At 43.4% G+C, this 15,567-nt stretch overlaps 1 protein-coding gene across 5 annotated transcripts in view; it reads right to left on the reverse strand.

The window, feature by feature from the left end:
• Positions 1-15,567, reverse strand: part of PRDM10 (PR/SET domain 10) — a 103,177-nt gene that overhangs the window by 6,581 nt on the left and 81,029 nt on the right. For all 5 annotated transcript variants that reach the window (XM_045038528.1, XM_019811558.3, XM_045038526.1 and 2 more), the window contains 7 exons: positions 11,605-11,784; positions 10,570-10,680; positions 9,416-9,616; positions 8,594-8,737; positions 8,035-8,205; positions 6,185-6,325; positions 3,052-3,223 (listed from right to left, as the gene is read on the reverse strand). In XM_045038528.1, the coding sequence (XP_044894463.1) occupies positions 3,052-3,223; positions 6,185-6,325; positions 8,035-8,205; positions 8,594-8,737; positions 9,416-9,616; positions 10,570-10,680; positions 11,605-11,784 (1,120 nt within the window). The remainder of the gene's footprint in view (positions 1-3,051; positions 3,224-6,184; positions 6,326-8,034; positions 8,206-8,593; positions 8,738-9,415; positions 9,617-10,569; positions 10,681-11,604; positions 11,785-15,567) is intronic.

A 15,567-nucleotide genomic window follows, 5' to 3' on the forward strand; every position in this document is an offset into this window, starting at 1 on the left:
ATATAGAAAAGGCACAGAGGCCAATTTGAAGATGCTCCCATTGGCCAAGGATGGCATAATCTTAGCATCAATAAGGGTAACAATGGTTTGAAACATATCCAATGTGTTGAAATTCATGAGAACAAAATGATACTAAGATACACACACATACCCCTCATTAGTCACCTTGGATAATACTAGGAAATAACTTACTATTTTGAAAATTGGTAAATGAAGGAGATGAACTGGATATTTAAGTGTAAAACTGTACTTTCCTGTGCAAACTGTACCTCAGAATCATCTGTTAAGACAAAAACTTTTTCTTTACAGAAGTTTCCTAGCTGATAAGTGAGTGAAGAATGATAGAATCAGAATATGACAACTTTATGATTCCTAATGAAATAGTGGAACCAAGGAAAAAGACAGACAACCAAACATCATGTGCCTCCTGATGAAAGTACACACCACCAGCCATAAATATCTTATGGGAAAAAACTGAACCTGAATTTGATTGAGCCTCCAGTCAACAGGAAATAAAAGGGACAGAAGAAAGCATCTTAAATGATAATTTAGGAATGCCAACAGCAAAATCCAGAATGTGAGAAATTCTACCGAACAAATGACTCAGTTTCTTCAACACAGAAGTTGCAACTTAAAAGAGAGAGAACACAAGCATTAAAAAAAAAAAAAAAAAAAAAAAAAAACTCAAGGGCTGGCTGGCTCAGTCAGTGGAACAGACTCTTGATCTAGGGGTTGTAGGTTTGAGCCCCACATTGGGTACAAAGAATACTTAAAAATTAAAATCTTAAAAAAGACTCAAAAGAAATAACAAATTGCAATGCTTGAGACTTATTTGGTACCCAATTTGAACAAACAAATTATTAAAAGAAAAATTACGAGACAGTAACAGAAACATGAACACTGGGTATTTGATGGTTATTAAAGAATTGCTGTCATTTATTTCTAGCTTTGAGAACAGTACTGGAGTTGTGTTTTAGAAAATATTTATGGGGGCGCCTGGGTGGCTCAGTTGGTTGAGCGTCCTACTTCAGCTCAGGTCACGATCTCGTGGTTCACGAGTTCGAGCCCTGCGTCGGGCTCTGGGCTGACAGCTCAGAGCCTGGAGCCTGCTTCGGATTCTGTGTCTCCATCTATCTCTGCCCCTCCCCTGCTCATGCGCTCTCTCTCTCTCTCTCTCTCTCTCTCTCTCTCTCTCTCTGTCAAAAATAAATAAAACATTAAAAAAAATTTTTTTTAAAAAAGAAAATATTTATGGATGAAATAATATGGATTATTATATAGTTGGAGGTCTAGGAAAGAATGATGGGGGGTACAGAGGAGACAAGACTGACTCTGAGTTGATAACTGAAGTTGGATAATGGCTACAAAAGCATTCATTATGCTATTTTATTTTTGCATATTTTAAATGTTTTCCCTAATTAAAAAAAAAAAAAAAACTTCAATTCCAAGGGCATCTGGCTGGCTTAGTCAATAGAATGTGTGACTCTTAATCTCAGGGTCATGAGTTCAAGCCCCACAATGGGTATGGAACCTACTTAAAAAAATTTTTTTTAATTAAAAAAAATTGTTTTTAATTAAAAAAAAACCCTTAAATTCCACAATCTTTTCTTCAGGTTGGAATACTAGCTCATACTATTATTACCATGGCAATCTTCATGATTCCACATTTCTTTAACAGGAATTGAACTTAGTGTAAATATCAGTGTACTCACCAGCATTCTGGTATTTCATGAGTAGGAATCTTTCCCTGACTAGAAACAAGACTAAACCCTCATTGTGACCACCAATATTTAAGAGAGTAGATTGTAAATACAACTAAAAGGTAGAGTTTGAGCCTGATTCCATACCAAATGTATATAACATGGCCAAAGATCAATGACAATGGAGACGGACTCAAAGAAGGAAATCAATAGTAGAAGAATGATCAGCACCGGTCTCCCTTTCTTCTCCACTTCTGCTGCTCATAGTCCCTGCTCCTGAGGTCGAACTGTTCCTCTATTCCAGATCTTTGACCATAAAGATCTCACACTGTCCAGCTCATATCCAAGACTACCGTCCCCACCAAATCTGTTACCTTGAGCAGTCAGTCTTTTACTGCTTCTGTAACACTAATTGCAGAGCTGTGAAAGCAACTACTCATATCTCTTTCTCTCTACTAGATAATGATTTCTTTGAGCCAAAGACCATCTTATAAGGAGAGGCCACCCACAGTGGGGTGGTTTGGAGTATAAACTCTGAAGCCAGACTGCCTGGGTTCCAATCCTCTAAATACTTGAGAAACTAGGTACTATGTTCCTTGGGCAAATCACTCTGTGTCTGAATTTCCCTATTTGTAAAGCACAAATAACAACTGTACTTATAGGGGTTCCTAAGTGGCTCAGTCGTAAGTGTCCAACTCTCGATTTCAGCTCAGGTCATGATCTCACGGATCATATGTTGGAGCCCTTCATCAGGCTCTGTGCTGACAGTGCAGAGACTGCTTGGGATTCTTTCTCTCCCTCTCTCTCTCTCTCTCTCTCTCTCTCTGCCCCTCCCCTGCTAGCTCTCTCTCTCTCAAAATAAATAAATAAATTGTGGAAAAATAATTATACTTACATGTTGTTGTGAATCCTGAATGCAATATACGTATGGTTTAGAATCATTCCAGGCACACAGTGAGAACTTAATAGAAATTGACTGACATTATTATTGTGTGGTGTTACTGATACGAATGTCAATATAAATTTTTTGTATACCCAGGATCTAGCACATCCTTTGATATGAAGGCAATCAACATATCCTACAACCACCTATTCTGCTCTTTAGTCTACCTGCCTCCACTTACTTCCTCTGGCAGTGTTCCTCATGTCTCTGAAATGGGTGGCTCTCTGAGATCAGAATGCTGCTTTGAACTTGGTCATGAAACTCATTCAAGTACATGCACTACAGACTGCAGAAAATGGCTAGTGATAATTTAATCCAGAACATCTATTTCTAAAGCTAATGAAACTATGACCCATGGCTGTAGATTTCCCCACCCATGAGCTACTCAGCATTATCCCCATTTCTTACAGTAGCCACGGAAAGAATTCCAAGCGTTGGGTAGGTAGGTGTGTTGTACAGAGGAGCCCTGCTGCTGCTGCTGGAGAGCCTGGCCGGGTGTGGAGGAACTGCCTTGTATATGGGAGGGACTGAGCCCTTGCTGGGACTGCTGGGAGGCAGGGCTCAAGGGCTGCCCAGATACCTAGAGAGAAAGACAAAGCAGGAGTAGAAAACAATGAACTTCCAGTATAGTTAAGACTCACAAATAACGGAAGAAAATAAATCTGGCTAACATGAATTATAACACTGAAAGTATCACTGCTAAAATAATAGTATTTTCAATAAGATCAGGATTAATGAAAAGCAATCATAACGATGCAGTCCTAATTAGCTTGCAAGGAATTATCTACAAGAATATCCCCAAAATTAAGTTCACCAAGCTTACCAGAACGATAAGTGAATGAAAGTATAATTATCTCCATTACATAAGATGTAAAAAGTTGAGAAGCTAAAGGACTTGCCTGTATCACAAAGCGAATCTGTAGTAGAACTCAGAAATTATCATTTCTCATATCAGTGAGAACACTGGGAAATCCCACCCAGTTAGTGGAGATGAACACAGGTACACAGGCAGACATCCAGTGGAGAGGCTTACTCCTGTCCACAGGATAAAGTCCAAGCTCTATCGTTTGTGTCTAAGGCAGCTCCAAACTGCCTTTCTGTTTTCTCAAGCATCATTTCCTGTTACTAACCTAAACAGTTTTCCTTAAATGCACCAGTTGCCCACTCTGTGTCTTTACTCACAATGAGAGCACATTCAGATCTCAATGCCTTCCCCAACTACCATGTCAAAATCCTACCCCTCCTTCAAGACCTAATTCAAACACCACTTGCACATAAATACACTTGATTCCCTGCTAAACATAATATTTCCCTCTTCTGAACCTTTATAACTTATCCATATATCCACATCGTCCTTAGACCCTGGCAAGACCCATCCTTAGACCACAGACCTGGAATATGTATCCCCTTATAGGTGACATGTTGGGAACCAGAGTCCCCCATTCCCTGTGGAAACAGCCCTGTACCCACTTCCAGGGCTGCACAAGTGTCTTCCCTGGATCTGTCATCCTGCAAGGGTCCTATCTTTTGGATACAGGCTCTGTTAATGGTATTTGGACACGTGGAACCAAGGGGGTGGCCACTGGATCCCCATTTGCAAGAATGTGGAAGAAGCTGAGACGTGTGGGTCAGAGTATCTATGTGGGTACACAGAAGACCCTGTGAGGTGCAGGCTGGAGGCTGCATGAGAAGAAAGGGAGAGCTGTCTTGGGGAAGGCTGTCCCTGTGCCACCATATTCTTGAAAAGGAACTCACAGGAGTCCCTCTAGCCTCTTTGAGAAACTTAGTGGTGTGATGCTGGGGGTGGGGGGGAGGGAGGTTGGGCCCTTTGTGGACAGAGGCAGCCTATCTGGGACTGGGAGAAGTAAGTAACAGAAAACTCACAGTGGCTGGACCTCACACTAGAGGGAGGGGAGAGGCCGTCAGATGGCAAGAGGCACAGCCTCCCACCGCCAACGGCCCTCAGTAAACAGGAAGGCAGAGAAAGTAGGTGTTTATCCTATGGATTTCTGCAGCAATTCAAAGGGCACAGAGCCAGCAAAGGAGGGAAGAAATCCTTTCTCTCACTTCTTCCCACCCCAGCCAGGCAACTGCCAGTGCCACCCACACATTTGGCAGAAATGCAAGCAATTTAGAATTGGCTCTATCCATGTGATTTAGGATCAATTATTACTTTACACATACTTTTCAATTTTGTTATTATGAAAGTATATGTATATATCAAGTTGGAAAACAGAACATTTTTTAAGTTTTTATTTAAATTCCAGTTAGTTAACATAGCATGTAATCTTACTTTCAGATGGACAATACAGTGATTCAACACATCCATACAACACCTGGTACTCATCACAAGTGCCCTCCTTAGTCCCCATCCCTTATTTCACCCATCTCCTCACCCACCTTCCCTCTGTCACCATCACATTGTTCTCTATAATTAAGAGTCTGTTTCTTGGTTTGCCTCTGTCTCTTTTTTTTCCCCTTTGCTTGTTTTGTTTCTTCAGTTCTACATATGAGTGAAATCATAAGCTATCTGTCTTTCTCCGACTGACTTATTTCACTCAGCATAATACTCTGTAGCTCCATCCATGTCGTTGCAAAGAACGTATTTTATTTAACGGTCTGTCAGCGTGATTTAAAACTTTTAATTACCTAGGCACATGGCATGCGGAACCAGTGGATATCAGAGGTGGGACTACATGTATCCTTTCTGGTTCAGATACCTTCACTTCATATCCTGTTTCTTTCTTTTTTTCTCTTAAGTTTATCTTTGCTTATTTTGAGAGAGAAATAGACAGGAAGCAGGGAAGGAGCAGAGGCAGAAGGAGACAGAATTCCAAGTAGGTTCTGTACTGTCAGCACAGAGCCCAATGTGAGGCTTGAACTCATGAGCCATGAGATCATGACCTGAGCCAAAATCAAGAGTCAGATGCTTAACCTACTGAGCCACTCAGGTGCCCCACCTCCAGTTTTATTTTATTTTTTAATTTTATTTATTTTATTTATTTTTTTAATGTTTATTTTTGAGAGAGAGAGACAGAGACAGAGCATGAGCAGTGGAGGAGCAGAGAGAGAGGGACACATAGAACCTGAAGCAGGCTCCAGGCTCTGAGCTGTCAGCACAGAGGCCGACGTGGGGCTCAAACTCACAAACCACAAGATCATGACGTGAGCCGAAGTCAGACCCTTAACCAACTGAGCCACCCAGGTGCCTCCCCCCACCTCCAGTTTTAATATTGGCATTGTGGACGCACTTGCTTTCAGTGATTAGCTTCCCCTGACCAAAAGGAGCCCTGTGATTTTACATCCTAGAGACTTTGCTTCCTATTCTAAAGGACGGTCTGATAGTATCCAATTGCTAAGGTGTTTCTTGAATTTTGGTGAGGAAGGTGACTTTGTGGAGTCTTATTGTGTCTGAATGACAGAGTCTGTTATTGAAAAAGCAGAGCTACATCCATTCAAAAAATATTTATTAACACCTTACCCTTCGCATGAAACTTTCCTAGGCTCTGTTACCCCCCGGGTGAACAGTCGGAGAGCGTACCTGGGATGACGATGAAGCAGGGGCAGTGGGCTCTGTGACTTGGATGTGCTGCACCTGGATGGCATGCTGGGCATAGGTCTGAGGATCGTGGAGCTGGCCGACGTCCACGGTGGACTGCTGAGACTGGTGAGGGGACGTGGCCTGGAGGGAGAACCAGATGCATATTGATGGAGAGTAAGGGAGATCCTTCCAGAGAAGATACTCAGCTAGGACAATATCCCAGCAGAAGAGCAGATGGACCTCGACAGCCTAAGTCTCACTCCCAGAGAGCCCATACCTGAGCCAAGCTGGTAAATGTTAGAAAAGAAGACAGTTGGGTTTTTTTTTAATGTTTATTTATTTATTTTTGAGACACAGAGGTGAGTGGGGAGGGGCAGAGAGAGAGAGAGAGAGAGAGAGAGAAGGAGTAAGAGAGAATCTCAAGCAGGCTCCACACTGTCAGCACAGAGCCTGATGCGGGGCTCAAACTCACAAACCGTGAGATCATGACTTGAGCCAAAATCAAGAGTCAGACCCTCAACTGACTGAGCTACCTAAGTGGTCCAGAAAAGAAAACAGTTTTAAAAATTATGCTTATGTGGGGTGCCTGGGTAGCTCAGTCGGTTGAGAGTCCAACTCTTGATTTCAGCTCAGGTCATGATCCCAGGGTCATGGATCAGGCCCCACATTGGGCTCTGTGCTGAGCGTGGAGCCTGCCTGTGACTCTCTGTCCCTCCTCTGCTCACGTACATGCACTCTCTAAATAAATAAATTAATAAATATTATGCTTATAAAACATAACCACTAACACTAACTCTAGAAAAGAAGGAGATAGAAGGAATACAGCTCCTTATAAAAAGCTGGAATGAGAAGCTCTCAGGAATCAAGTCTTTTTCCATTAAGCTTCAATTAAATTTAATGACCTACCCTTGATCAGTTAAAAGAGATCAAACAAGAGAGTTTGCTTTTAGCTTTTGTCACTATTGACCCACTATAATAGTGTTTCCTAACCTTTTATGTATCCCAGACATCTCTGAAAACCTGGCAAAAGTACAGTCCCCTTTTCTAGAATAATGTACATATACATCATACTCTACAGGCAACTTCAGGGATTCAAAGGTTCCTCCAAAGGCTGAAGTTAAGAACCTTCCCAAAGGGAAAAAAAGGTAAAGAACAGTCAATGACAGTAGCAACTCCCCATTTCCCACTCTGGTATTAATTCTAAACTTTCAGAGACCAAATGATTTCAAAGCAACAAGTTTGTTCATTTGTGCCTTGAGTACACTTCCTCAGCATAATTAAGTAAAACAATAGTTTAGGGAGGATTCCTTCTTCTAGCTCCCTAATTAGTGAGAATGAGCTACTAATCATCTGATAGAAGGAACACAGTTATACCTCTGTAGTAATAAGATATTGACTGACACTCAAAACTCACAATTACTCTTCACAACCTCCCACTCATGTTAGTTGTTCGATGCCCACATAGGGACTTATCAAGCTGGTTCCTCACCACATAGTCAACTTTGGTGCTCAAGGGTCCGGAAGAGGCTCCGAAAGAGTTCATATGGTACTGTCCTGCAATGGCACGGGATTACAGCGTACACTCGAGCCTAAAATCTCTACACTGCTATTGAGAGGAATCTCTTACACTGCTGAGTCCAGAGCCCTCTATAGCCGGCGGGGGGGGGGGGGGGGGGGGGACGGGGAGGGGTTTACGAATGCCTTAGACTCAGAACTTAGGTGCAGAAGCACATTCCGTCAGGTCCAGGCCCCGCTCTGAGAGTTGGGTGCTTGTGATGGCCCGCCTGCCATATTGGCTAGTGGCAACATGGCAGGCACGAAGGTAAAGAGAAGTAGGTGTGATACGGTACCGGAGCTACTTGCACCACCTGCAGCTGTATATGCTGCGGTTGCTGAAGACCAGATGTAGACTGTGACACAGGAATATACTGAATTCTCTGGTAGTCCCCTTGCGGCGTCCGGTAATCTGTTGTTAACGTCTGGGACAGCTCTGTCATGGCTTGGGTCAGGAGGTCTGTTGTCTAGAAAAGTCACCAAAAAACACATTAGCTGGTAACACTCCTGCTTGTACAAACTAGCCCTGAGCTCAGATAGGAAAAAATCCAAAGGTGAGAAGATGCTGGAAGATTACCTATATATCTGTATCTATCTCTCTGTGTCAGGCCCAATGGAATTACCCTCTTGCCACAGAGGAGCAGCACTGAATATTTCTTGCTACCCCTTGTACAGAGAGCTTTGGAAAGCATCGACTAGGAGACCAACCATAAGCATAATGCCCTGTGCAGAAAATTGAAGGAAAATGGGCTACATTTGCAGACAATTAAATAGCAAGATAGACACAAGCTGTGGAAATGGAAGCTGTGATAGGCACTGAAGGAGGTGAGGTGCCCTCCTCAGTCACACACTTACCACCACGGTCTCTCCAGTGGCACTGTCTGTGGTTAACACAGCTGGGGTAGCACTGATCACGGCTGTTGTCAGTGGTGTATGTAAGGTGTTAGGGAGCTGGGCATACTCTGGATGCTTCTTTCGAATGTGTTGTACCATCTTGGTCTGAAAAATTACGGGAAAACCAAGAATAATTACTAGAATTTGTTGTTTTCCACCCTTCTCAAATGTAAACCCTCCAAAGATTCCTAACGTCTTTAATGCCTTAAAAAAACCAGAACAAAAAAAAAAATACAGTGATGCTGACGCCATGCCTGTTCCTCCCAAAGCAGCACAACAGTATGAAAGAGAAAAAGAAAGAGGCTGAAAAGAAATTGAAGATTCATGTGACCCCCCACAATGTCAAGCAAGGTCAGAATACCTCATAGCATCCCCTAATCCACCAATACGTACAGCAATCAATCACAACCTCCCCCCAACCAAGAATGACCCCTTTTCAAGATCTATCACATAAGTTCCTATGTAGTGTTTCTGTAAGCCTGAGCTCATAAACTATGATCATAGAATATTCAAATATCAGACCCTCCGCAGACCAAGGGAAGAGGAAACCAATCGAGTGCTCGGCCTATATATGAGATGCATTAACTGGGGAAATTCCACTATTCTGTTCTCATTTTGGACTTGCGGTCCCTATTCTCAGGAAGCAGCTCCTTAGCCATCTGACCTAGGAAAACAACTCCGTTAGTGCCCCATCAATTCAGAGCAAGTGAATCGCCACCTTCTCTTAAGAGATTCCTTGAATAATGACCTTGATTCAGATGCAGTCAAAGCCTTTCCCCATACCTTGCTGCTGTACTGTTTGGAGCAGTGAGGGCAGCAGACGGGAGGGGTGGCGATCGTGCCAGTGAGTTGGGTGTGGGTGCTCAGCATGGGGTCTGGTTCTCCAGGGCCAGCTGGACGGAGTTTGCGAATGCTTGGTGGGAGCTCAGCCCCTGGATGGTTCTTCAGAATATGGGCTTTTCGCTTGCTGGCACTTTTATAAACCTGCAAATTCAAATGCTCCACCATGAAAGCGGTATACGGTTCCACTTTCTTACTTAAAGCAAACTAACAGTTCCACTGTTAGGTATGAGAAATGAGAAAAAGCATTCATGTAGCCCAAAATAAAATATATTAGCAGATATATTAAAGGATAATAAGGATATAACCTAAATAAATAAAATAAGAACATAATATAGATATGCTAAGTATCTTCTTGGAATTTATATATCTAAGATAGTAATAATAAAAATACGCTTTACCCTAAAGTTTAAGAGGTGGTTACATAATCACAGAAAAAGGATTGTTTCAAAGGCCCATTCATCCCATTTTGCCTTTCTGCAAAAGCTCCCATATGTTTACTAGTACTAGATGCCAAAGAATCCTCCAAAACAGCAAGTCTAATAGCGACTAGTACCTGAAATGATGAATCTACACTTTAGAAAGCTTCCCAGTTTTAAGCTGACACAACTACATTGTATAAGGGAACAATATTGCAATGGAACAATACGTGTATATTCTGTCTTTCTGTAACTGCACAAAAGTAAGAATGAAATAGTACAAAGAGTCTTCCATTGCAAAACTTCTCTACATCCTACTCAATCTTCTAGAAATCCAAAACCTGTATATTTTACAAGGAGGATGATGAACACCTTCACTTTGGAGCTTAGGAATTTGAAATGAATTCATATACTAAGCTCCTGGTAAGCCTCTACCTTTATAACAAAAATCACAGAATGAAGGAAAAGTGTTAAACACAAAGTCAACTAATGCTTCAGAAAAAAAAAAAAAATTGGCTTAAATGAGGCTGCACTTCTAGCCCTTTCTCATCTGAATGGAAAACTACCGAGAGACAGGGAACCATCTGTTAAGAGTAACTGCGAGATCCGAGTATGTATTTATACATGCAGACACATGGGCTCTGCACAGCGCTCCCAGAGAGACACGTTGCCTTTTACCTTATCACAATACTGACAAAAGTAATCGCGGTTGGGTTTTATGATGGGCAGAGTTAACTCTGGCACCTCTTCTATCTTCATGTCTGGGTGCCTCTTTGATAAGTGATTTACCTAAAGAGGGGAAGAAGCAAATGAGAAAAAGAGAGCCCATTACAGACAGACACTAACCAAACGCCCCTGGTCTAGACTGCTGGAAGTTGGCATTCTCTGAAGCAGTGCCCCAAAACAATAGGGCATGTGGCCAGAACCAGCACTGCCAGGCCCATCTGACACCAAGCCTTAACAGTCACCGTTGACGGGAGCTAACAGTAATTCAGCAAATTACTGAAGGGGAATTGGGTCACTGCAGATTCCATTAACACTCTGACTGGAAGACCCACTGATGGAAAATTGAAAATGACACTGGCACGAATTTCGTTGTTGAATTCTCCTGATGCAAACCTGTCTTTCATTGTTTAGTGCCCTAGCCTTACTGAGGACACTGAATGAGATGCAAACTCAGGTTCTAAGTTGTAAATAATGCCCTATGTCTTTAGCTGCCAGCAGAAATATATTCTGCCAAAACCGTAATGAGGTCCAAATGAATTGAGGGCAGTGAACTGGCTACCCTAATGTGTCTGCTAACCTGGGTTCACATACCCAGCTTTGAGGGGCAGTTTCCTTTTAGTGTCGTATCACATCTGGAAAAGGGAGCAGTTGGAGACAAGGAAAGACCTCACCAGAAAATATGTTCAGGAACACAAAAGAGAAGAGGGAAATAAAGTATAAGAGCAGAGATTGAGAAGGGTGAAGGCAAAGAAAACTCGTAATGAAAAGCGACAGAAAAAGACCTCTCCCAAGAGGTCACCAGAAATGAGCTGCGGCAAAGGAGGGCAGGGGGGGCCTGGAAGGGAGAGAACCCCGTTGGGCATTACACACTTCCAGCTTCTCCCCTAACCACGGACAGAACCTACTGACCAATCTCGTACAGGATGCTGCACAGAAGCCAGCCCCATAAACAGAAATAGGTGGGTCTGGAAGCCGTTTGGCACTGACCAGCATGCCCCGTCTCCGGAAGCCCATCATACACAGGCGGCACTTGAACGTGAAGCTGTCGTAGTCCGTGGACGTGATACGAGGCTTGAACGTCTTGGAGCGGCTGATGCGGTCGGCTTTCTTGGCCTCTCTCTCAGGATTATGCATCCTCTGCATATGTTCCCGTAGTTTGTCTTTTCGCTATTTAGAGGGAAGTTTTGAAAAGGCAGGGGAGTGGGGAGCAGGGGTAGAAAAGCTTTCAATGAAAGGATTAAAAAAAGCAATACAAGTTCCTAGTAAGCACAACCTGCCATGATGCACCTGAGTTGCTAGGGTGCTGGAGGGTACCAGGACATGAAAAATGACCGGGGATTACTCTGTCCACTAGCAAGTAAGTGTGTCCCACTGAGCCTTGGTCTCTGAGAAGAAGGACTTCACGTGTATGTGGAAGAGATCAAAGGATAATGGAGTAGGTTTGGTATTACGAACCACAAGGTAAATTGATAATGGATGATAAGTTATACTAGATCTACAAAGCCACATGAATGCTCAATTCCCACACATTTTAGCAAATGTTATGATATTCTTCTAAATCCCACATAAATTTAAGAATTTCTCATTTTGTGGATTTAGAGGTTCAAGTAAACAATTCCACGGCCCACTGTGGATGGAGCATAACGGTCTAGGTCACAGATCTTAGTTTGATGACCTCATCTAGTGATAACATGTTGATATGAGTCCGTAGAGAGAAAATCAGGCAGAGCCCATCCCGAGTAAAAACGAATTCAAACAAATGCCAGCTCCCTTATCCAGCGTGGCTCTCTTCTCTTACACATATGATTAAACTGTTACTGGTCTTACAAAGATTTTTTTTTTAATGTTTATTTATTTTTGAGAGACAGACAGAGACAGAGTACAAGCAGGGGCAGGGCAGAGAGGGAGACACAGAATCTGTGTCTCCCTCCAGGCTCCGAGCTGTCAGCACAGAGCCCGACATGGAACTCAAACCCACGAACCACAAGATCATGACCTGAGTCAAGGCTGGACATCCAACCGACTGAGCCACCCAGGCGCCCTGGTCTTATAAAGATTTTGATCCTGCTCACCAGAACAGTCCTCCCCACGTTTCCGTATAGGGACTTTTATTTAACCACTGCATTTTTCAGTGCATTTAACAAGTATTTCTTGAGTGCCCACCACGTATCAGGAACCACGCTGAATTCAGATTTCCAAAGCTCGGCACCCCTCACCTACCTCTCCCTTCTGCACGACACCCAGCTGCTCTTTCCTCCTACTGTCACCCACCTAATTCCTGGAAAGCCAGGAGAGAATTTGAGAGTCTCCTTATTTGCAGTAAAGTCTGGATTACAAACCCTGCCCTAAATAATAGTATTTATCTTTTGTCTCTTTAGATACAGTGATCAAAGTCACCGCCTCAGATTTCTGTTACGTTTCTATATTCACCAATTTCCCCCACCTATTCCCTTTAAACAAGCCAATTTATTTTTACTGAATCACTGCCTAAATCCAAAAGCCTACTACTAGTACTTCTCTGTGCTCTGCATGCAGAGACAGACATGTTTGCCGAAGGACAAATCTCAGCAAGGCTTTTCCGTCCTAACAGCCCTAACACCAATCCATTACACCCCTACTCTCTCCTCCTGCCTAAATCTTGCTGCCGGATCACCAACTTTCCCAAACACCTAGCCTCCCAAGCTACAAATCCCAAGCCCTCGTTGTCTAACCATCAGCCTTTCATCCAGACACAAAGTCCTACCAATTCTCCCTCAGACATTTGTTTTGAATACGGGCCCTCTTCTCTGTGCCCACTGCCTGTGCCTTAGTTCAGCCCAGCTTTAAAATGCCTCTGGGCGTCTTTATCCCTCTCTCCCTCCCTCCTCCTCCTGTCCCTTTCTCTAGCAGGCTAACTCTTCCCCACCCTTTCATGAATTCAAGGGTCACGTTATTTATGAAGTCTCTCCTACACCCGGAGTCAGAGTTCATCCTCATGGCATTTTATTCTTTTCTTTATTACAGTAGCAGTAATAATTTTTTTAAGTGCTATTTATTTAAGTAATCTCTATATCTGACACGGGGCTCGAATCAAGACTCTGAGATCAAGAGTCACACGCTCCTCAGACTAAGCCATCCAGGTGTCCCTCTAATCTTCTCTTTAAACTGAGAGTTCCTGAGGCGTCTGGGTAGCTCAGTCAGTTAAGTGTCCGACTTTAAGCTCAGGACATGATCTCATGGTTCATGGGTTCAAGCCCCTGCATCAAGCCCTCTGCTGTCAGCGCAGAGCCCGCTTTGGATCCTCTGTCCCCCTCTCTCGGCCCCTCCCCCACCTGCACCTTCTCAAAAAAAACCATTAAAAAAAATTTTATAAGAAAATAAAAAAACCGGGGCGCCTGGGTGGCTCAGTTGGTTAAGCGACCGACTTCAGCTCAGGTCATGATCTCGCAGCTTGTGAGTTCAAGCCCCACATTGGGCTCTGTGCTGACAGCTCAGAGCCTGGAGCCTGCTTCAGATTCTGTGTCTCGCCCTCTCTCTCTGCCCCTCCCCTGCTCATGCTCTGTATCTCTCTCTCTCAATAATAAATAAACCTTAAAAAAAATTAAAAAAAAAAAAGAAAGAAAGAAAGAAAAAAAAACCCTGAGAGCTCCTAAAAGCCAGAAGGTCCTGCCTTGTCTTTACACGTGCTGCCCTCATGGAACATGTAGTAGGACAATTACAACTCAGTATAAGTGTTATGACAAGGTTATAAGTAAAGGGTCCTAGGGGAACACACAGGAGAAGCAGAAGCACTTCAGCCAATGGAGGAGAGGGCAGCAAGAAACGCCTCTACGAAGTGCCATCAGCTGGGTGGAATGATGAGAGAGTCGGAAAGTATATTTCAAGCAGGGGTGGGGTGTAAAGGAGAGCAGATGCAAAGCCCCCAGGAGAGGCAGCATGCCACACTTAAGCAAAGCACACAGTTCAGTAGGACAGAGTACAAAGTGGAAGGGGGAAATGCAGAGGTAACTGGGAGCCAGATTCTGTTTTTAACCAGAGGGTAGGGGTGCTTGGGTGGCTCAGTCAGTTAAGTGGACAACTTTTTGATTCCAGCTCAGGTCATGATCTCACAGTTCATGGAATCAATCCCTGCAACAGGCTCTGCTTGGGATTCTCTCTCCTCCTCTCTGTCTGCCCCCCACCCTGCTGCTTGCACACGAGCACACACACTCTCTCTCCCTCTCTCTCTCTCTCTCTCTCTCCCTCAAAATAAATAAACATGTAAAAAAAACCACTAGAGTTTATTATTTTTTTATTGTAATTCATTGGCGGGGGAGGGGCAGAGAGAGTGGGAGACAGAGGATCTGAAGCAGACTCCATGCTGACAGCAGAGAACCCAACGCAGGGCTGGAACTCACAAACTGTGAGACCATCACCTGAGCTGAAGCCAGACATTCAACCAACTAAGCCACCCAGGCGCCCGAAAAAAAACACTAGAGTTTAGATGACACACAAGGTTACATTAGTTTCAAGTGTACAATTTAGTGATTTGACAACTCTGTATATTCTGTTATGGGAGCCAAATCTTGTGGTGACTTTTTTAAATTAAGTAAACTTTATACCCAACATGGGGCTTGAACACATAACCCTGAGATCAAGAGTTGCATACCCCACTGACTGAACCATCCAGGTGCCTTGTGGTGACTTTTAAGTGATAAGCACTTAGGAATCTATCTAGGTGGCTATTAAAATTAAAGGGTTTGGGGGCACCCAGGTGGCTCAGTTGGTTAAGTGTCAAACTCTTGATTTTGGCTCAGGTCATGATCTCATGGTTTGTGGAATCAAGCCCCGTGTCAGGCTCTGTGCTGACAGCATGGAGCCTGCTTGGGATTCTCTCTCTCTCTCACTCTCTCTCTGCTCCTTGCCCACTCGGGCATACTCTCAATTTCTCTCTCCCAAAATAAATAAATAAACTTTAAGAACATTAATTAA

Source organism: Felis catus, chromosome D1, assembly GCF_018350175.1.
Source record: "Felis catus isolate Fca126 chromosome D1, F.catus_Fca126_mat1.0, whole genome shotgun sequence".
In the NCBI taxonomy this organism is placed as follows: domain Eukaryota; kingdom Metazoa; phylum Chordata; class Mammalia; order Carnivora; family Felidae; genus Felis; species Felis catus.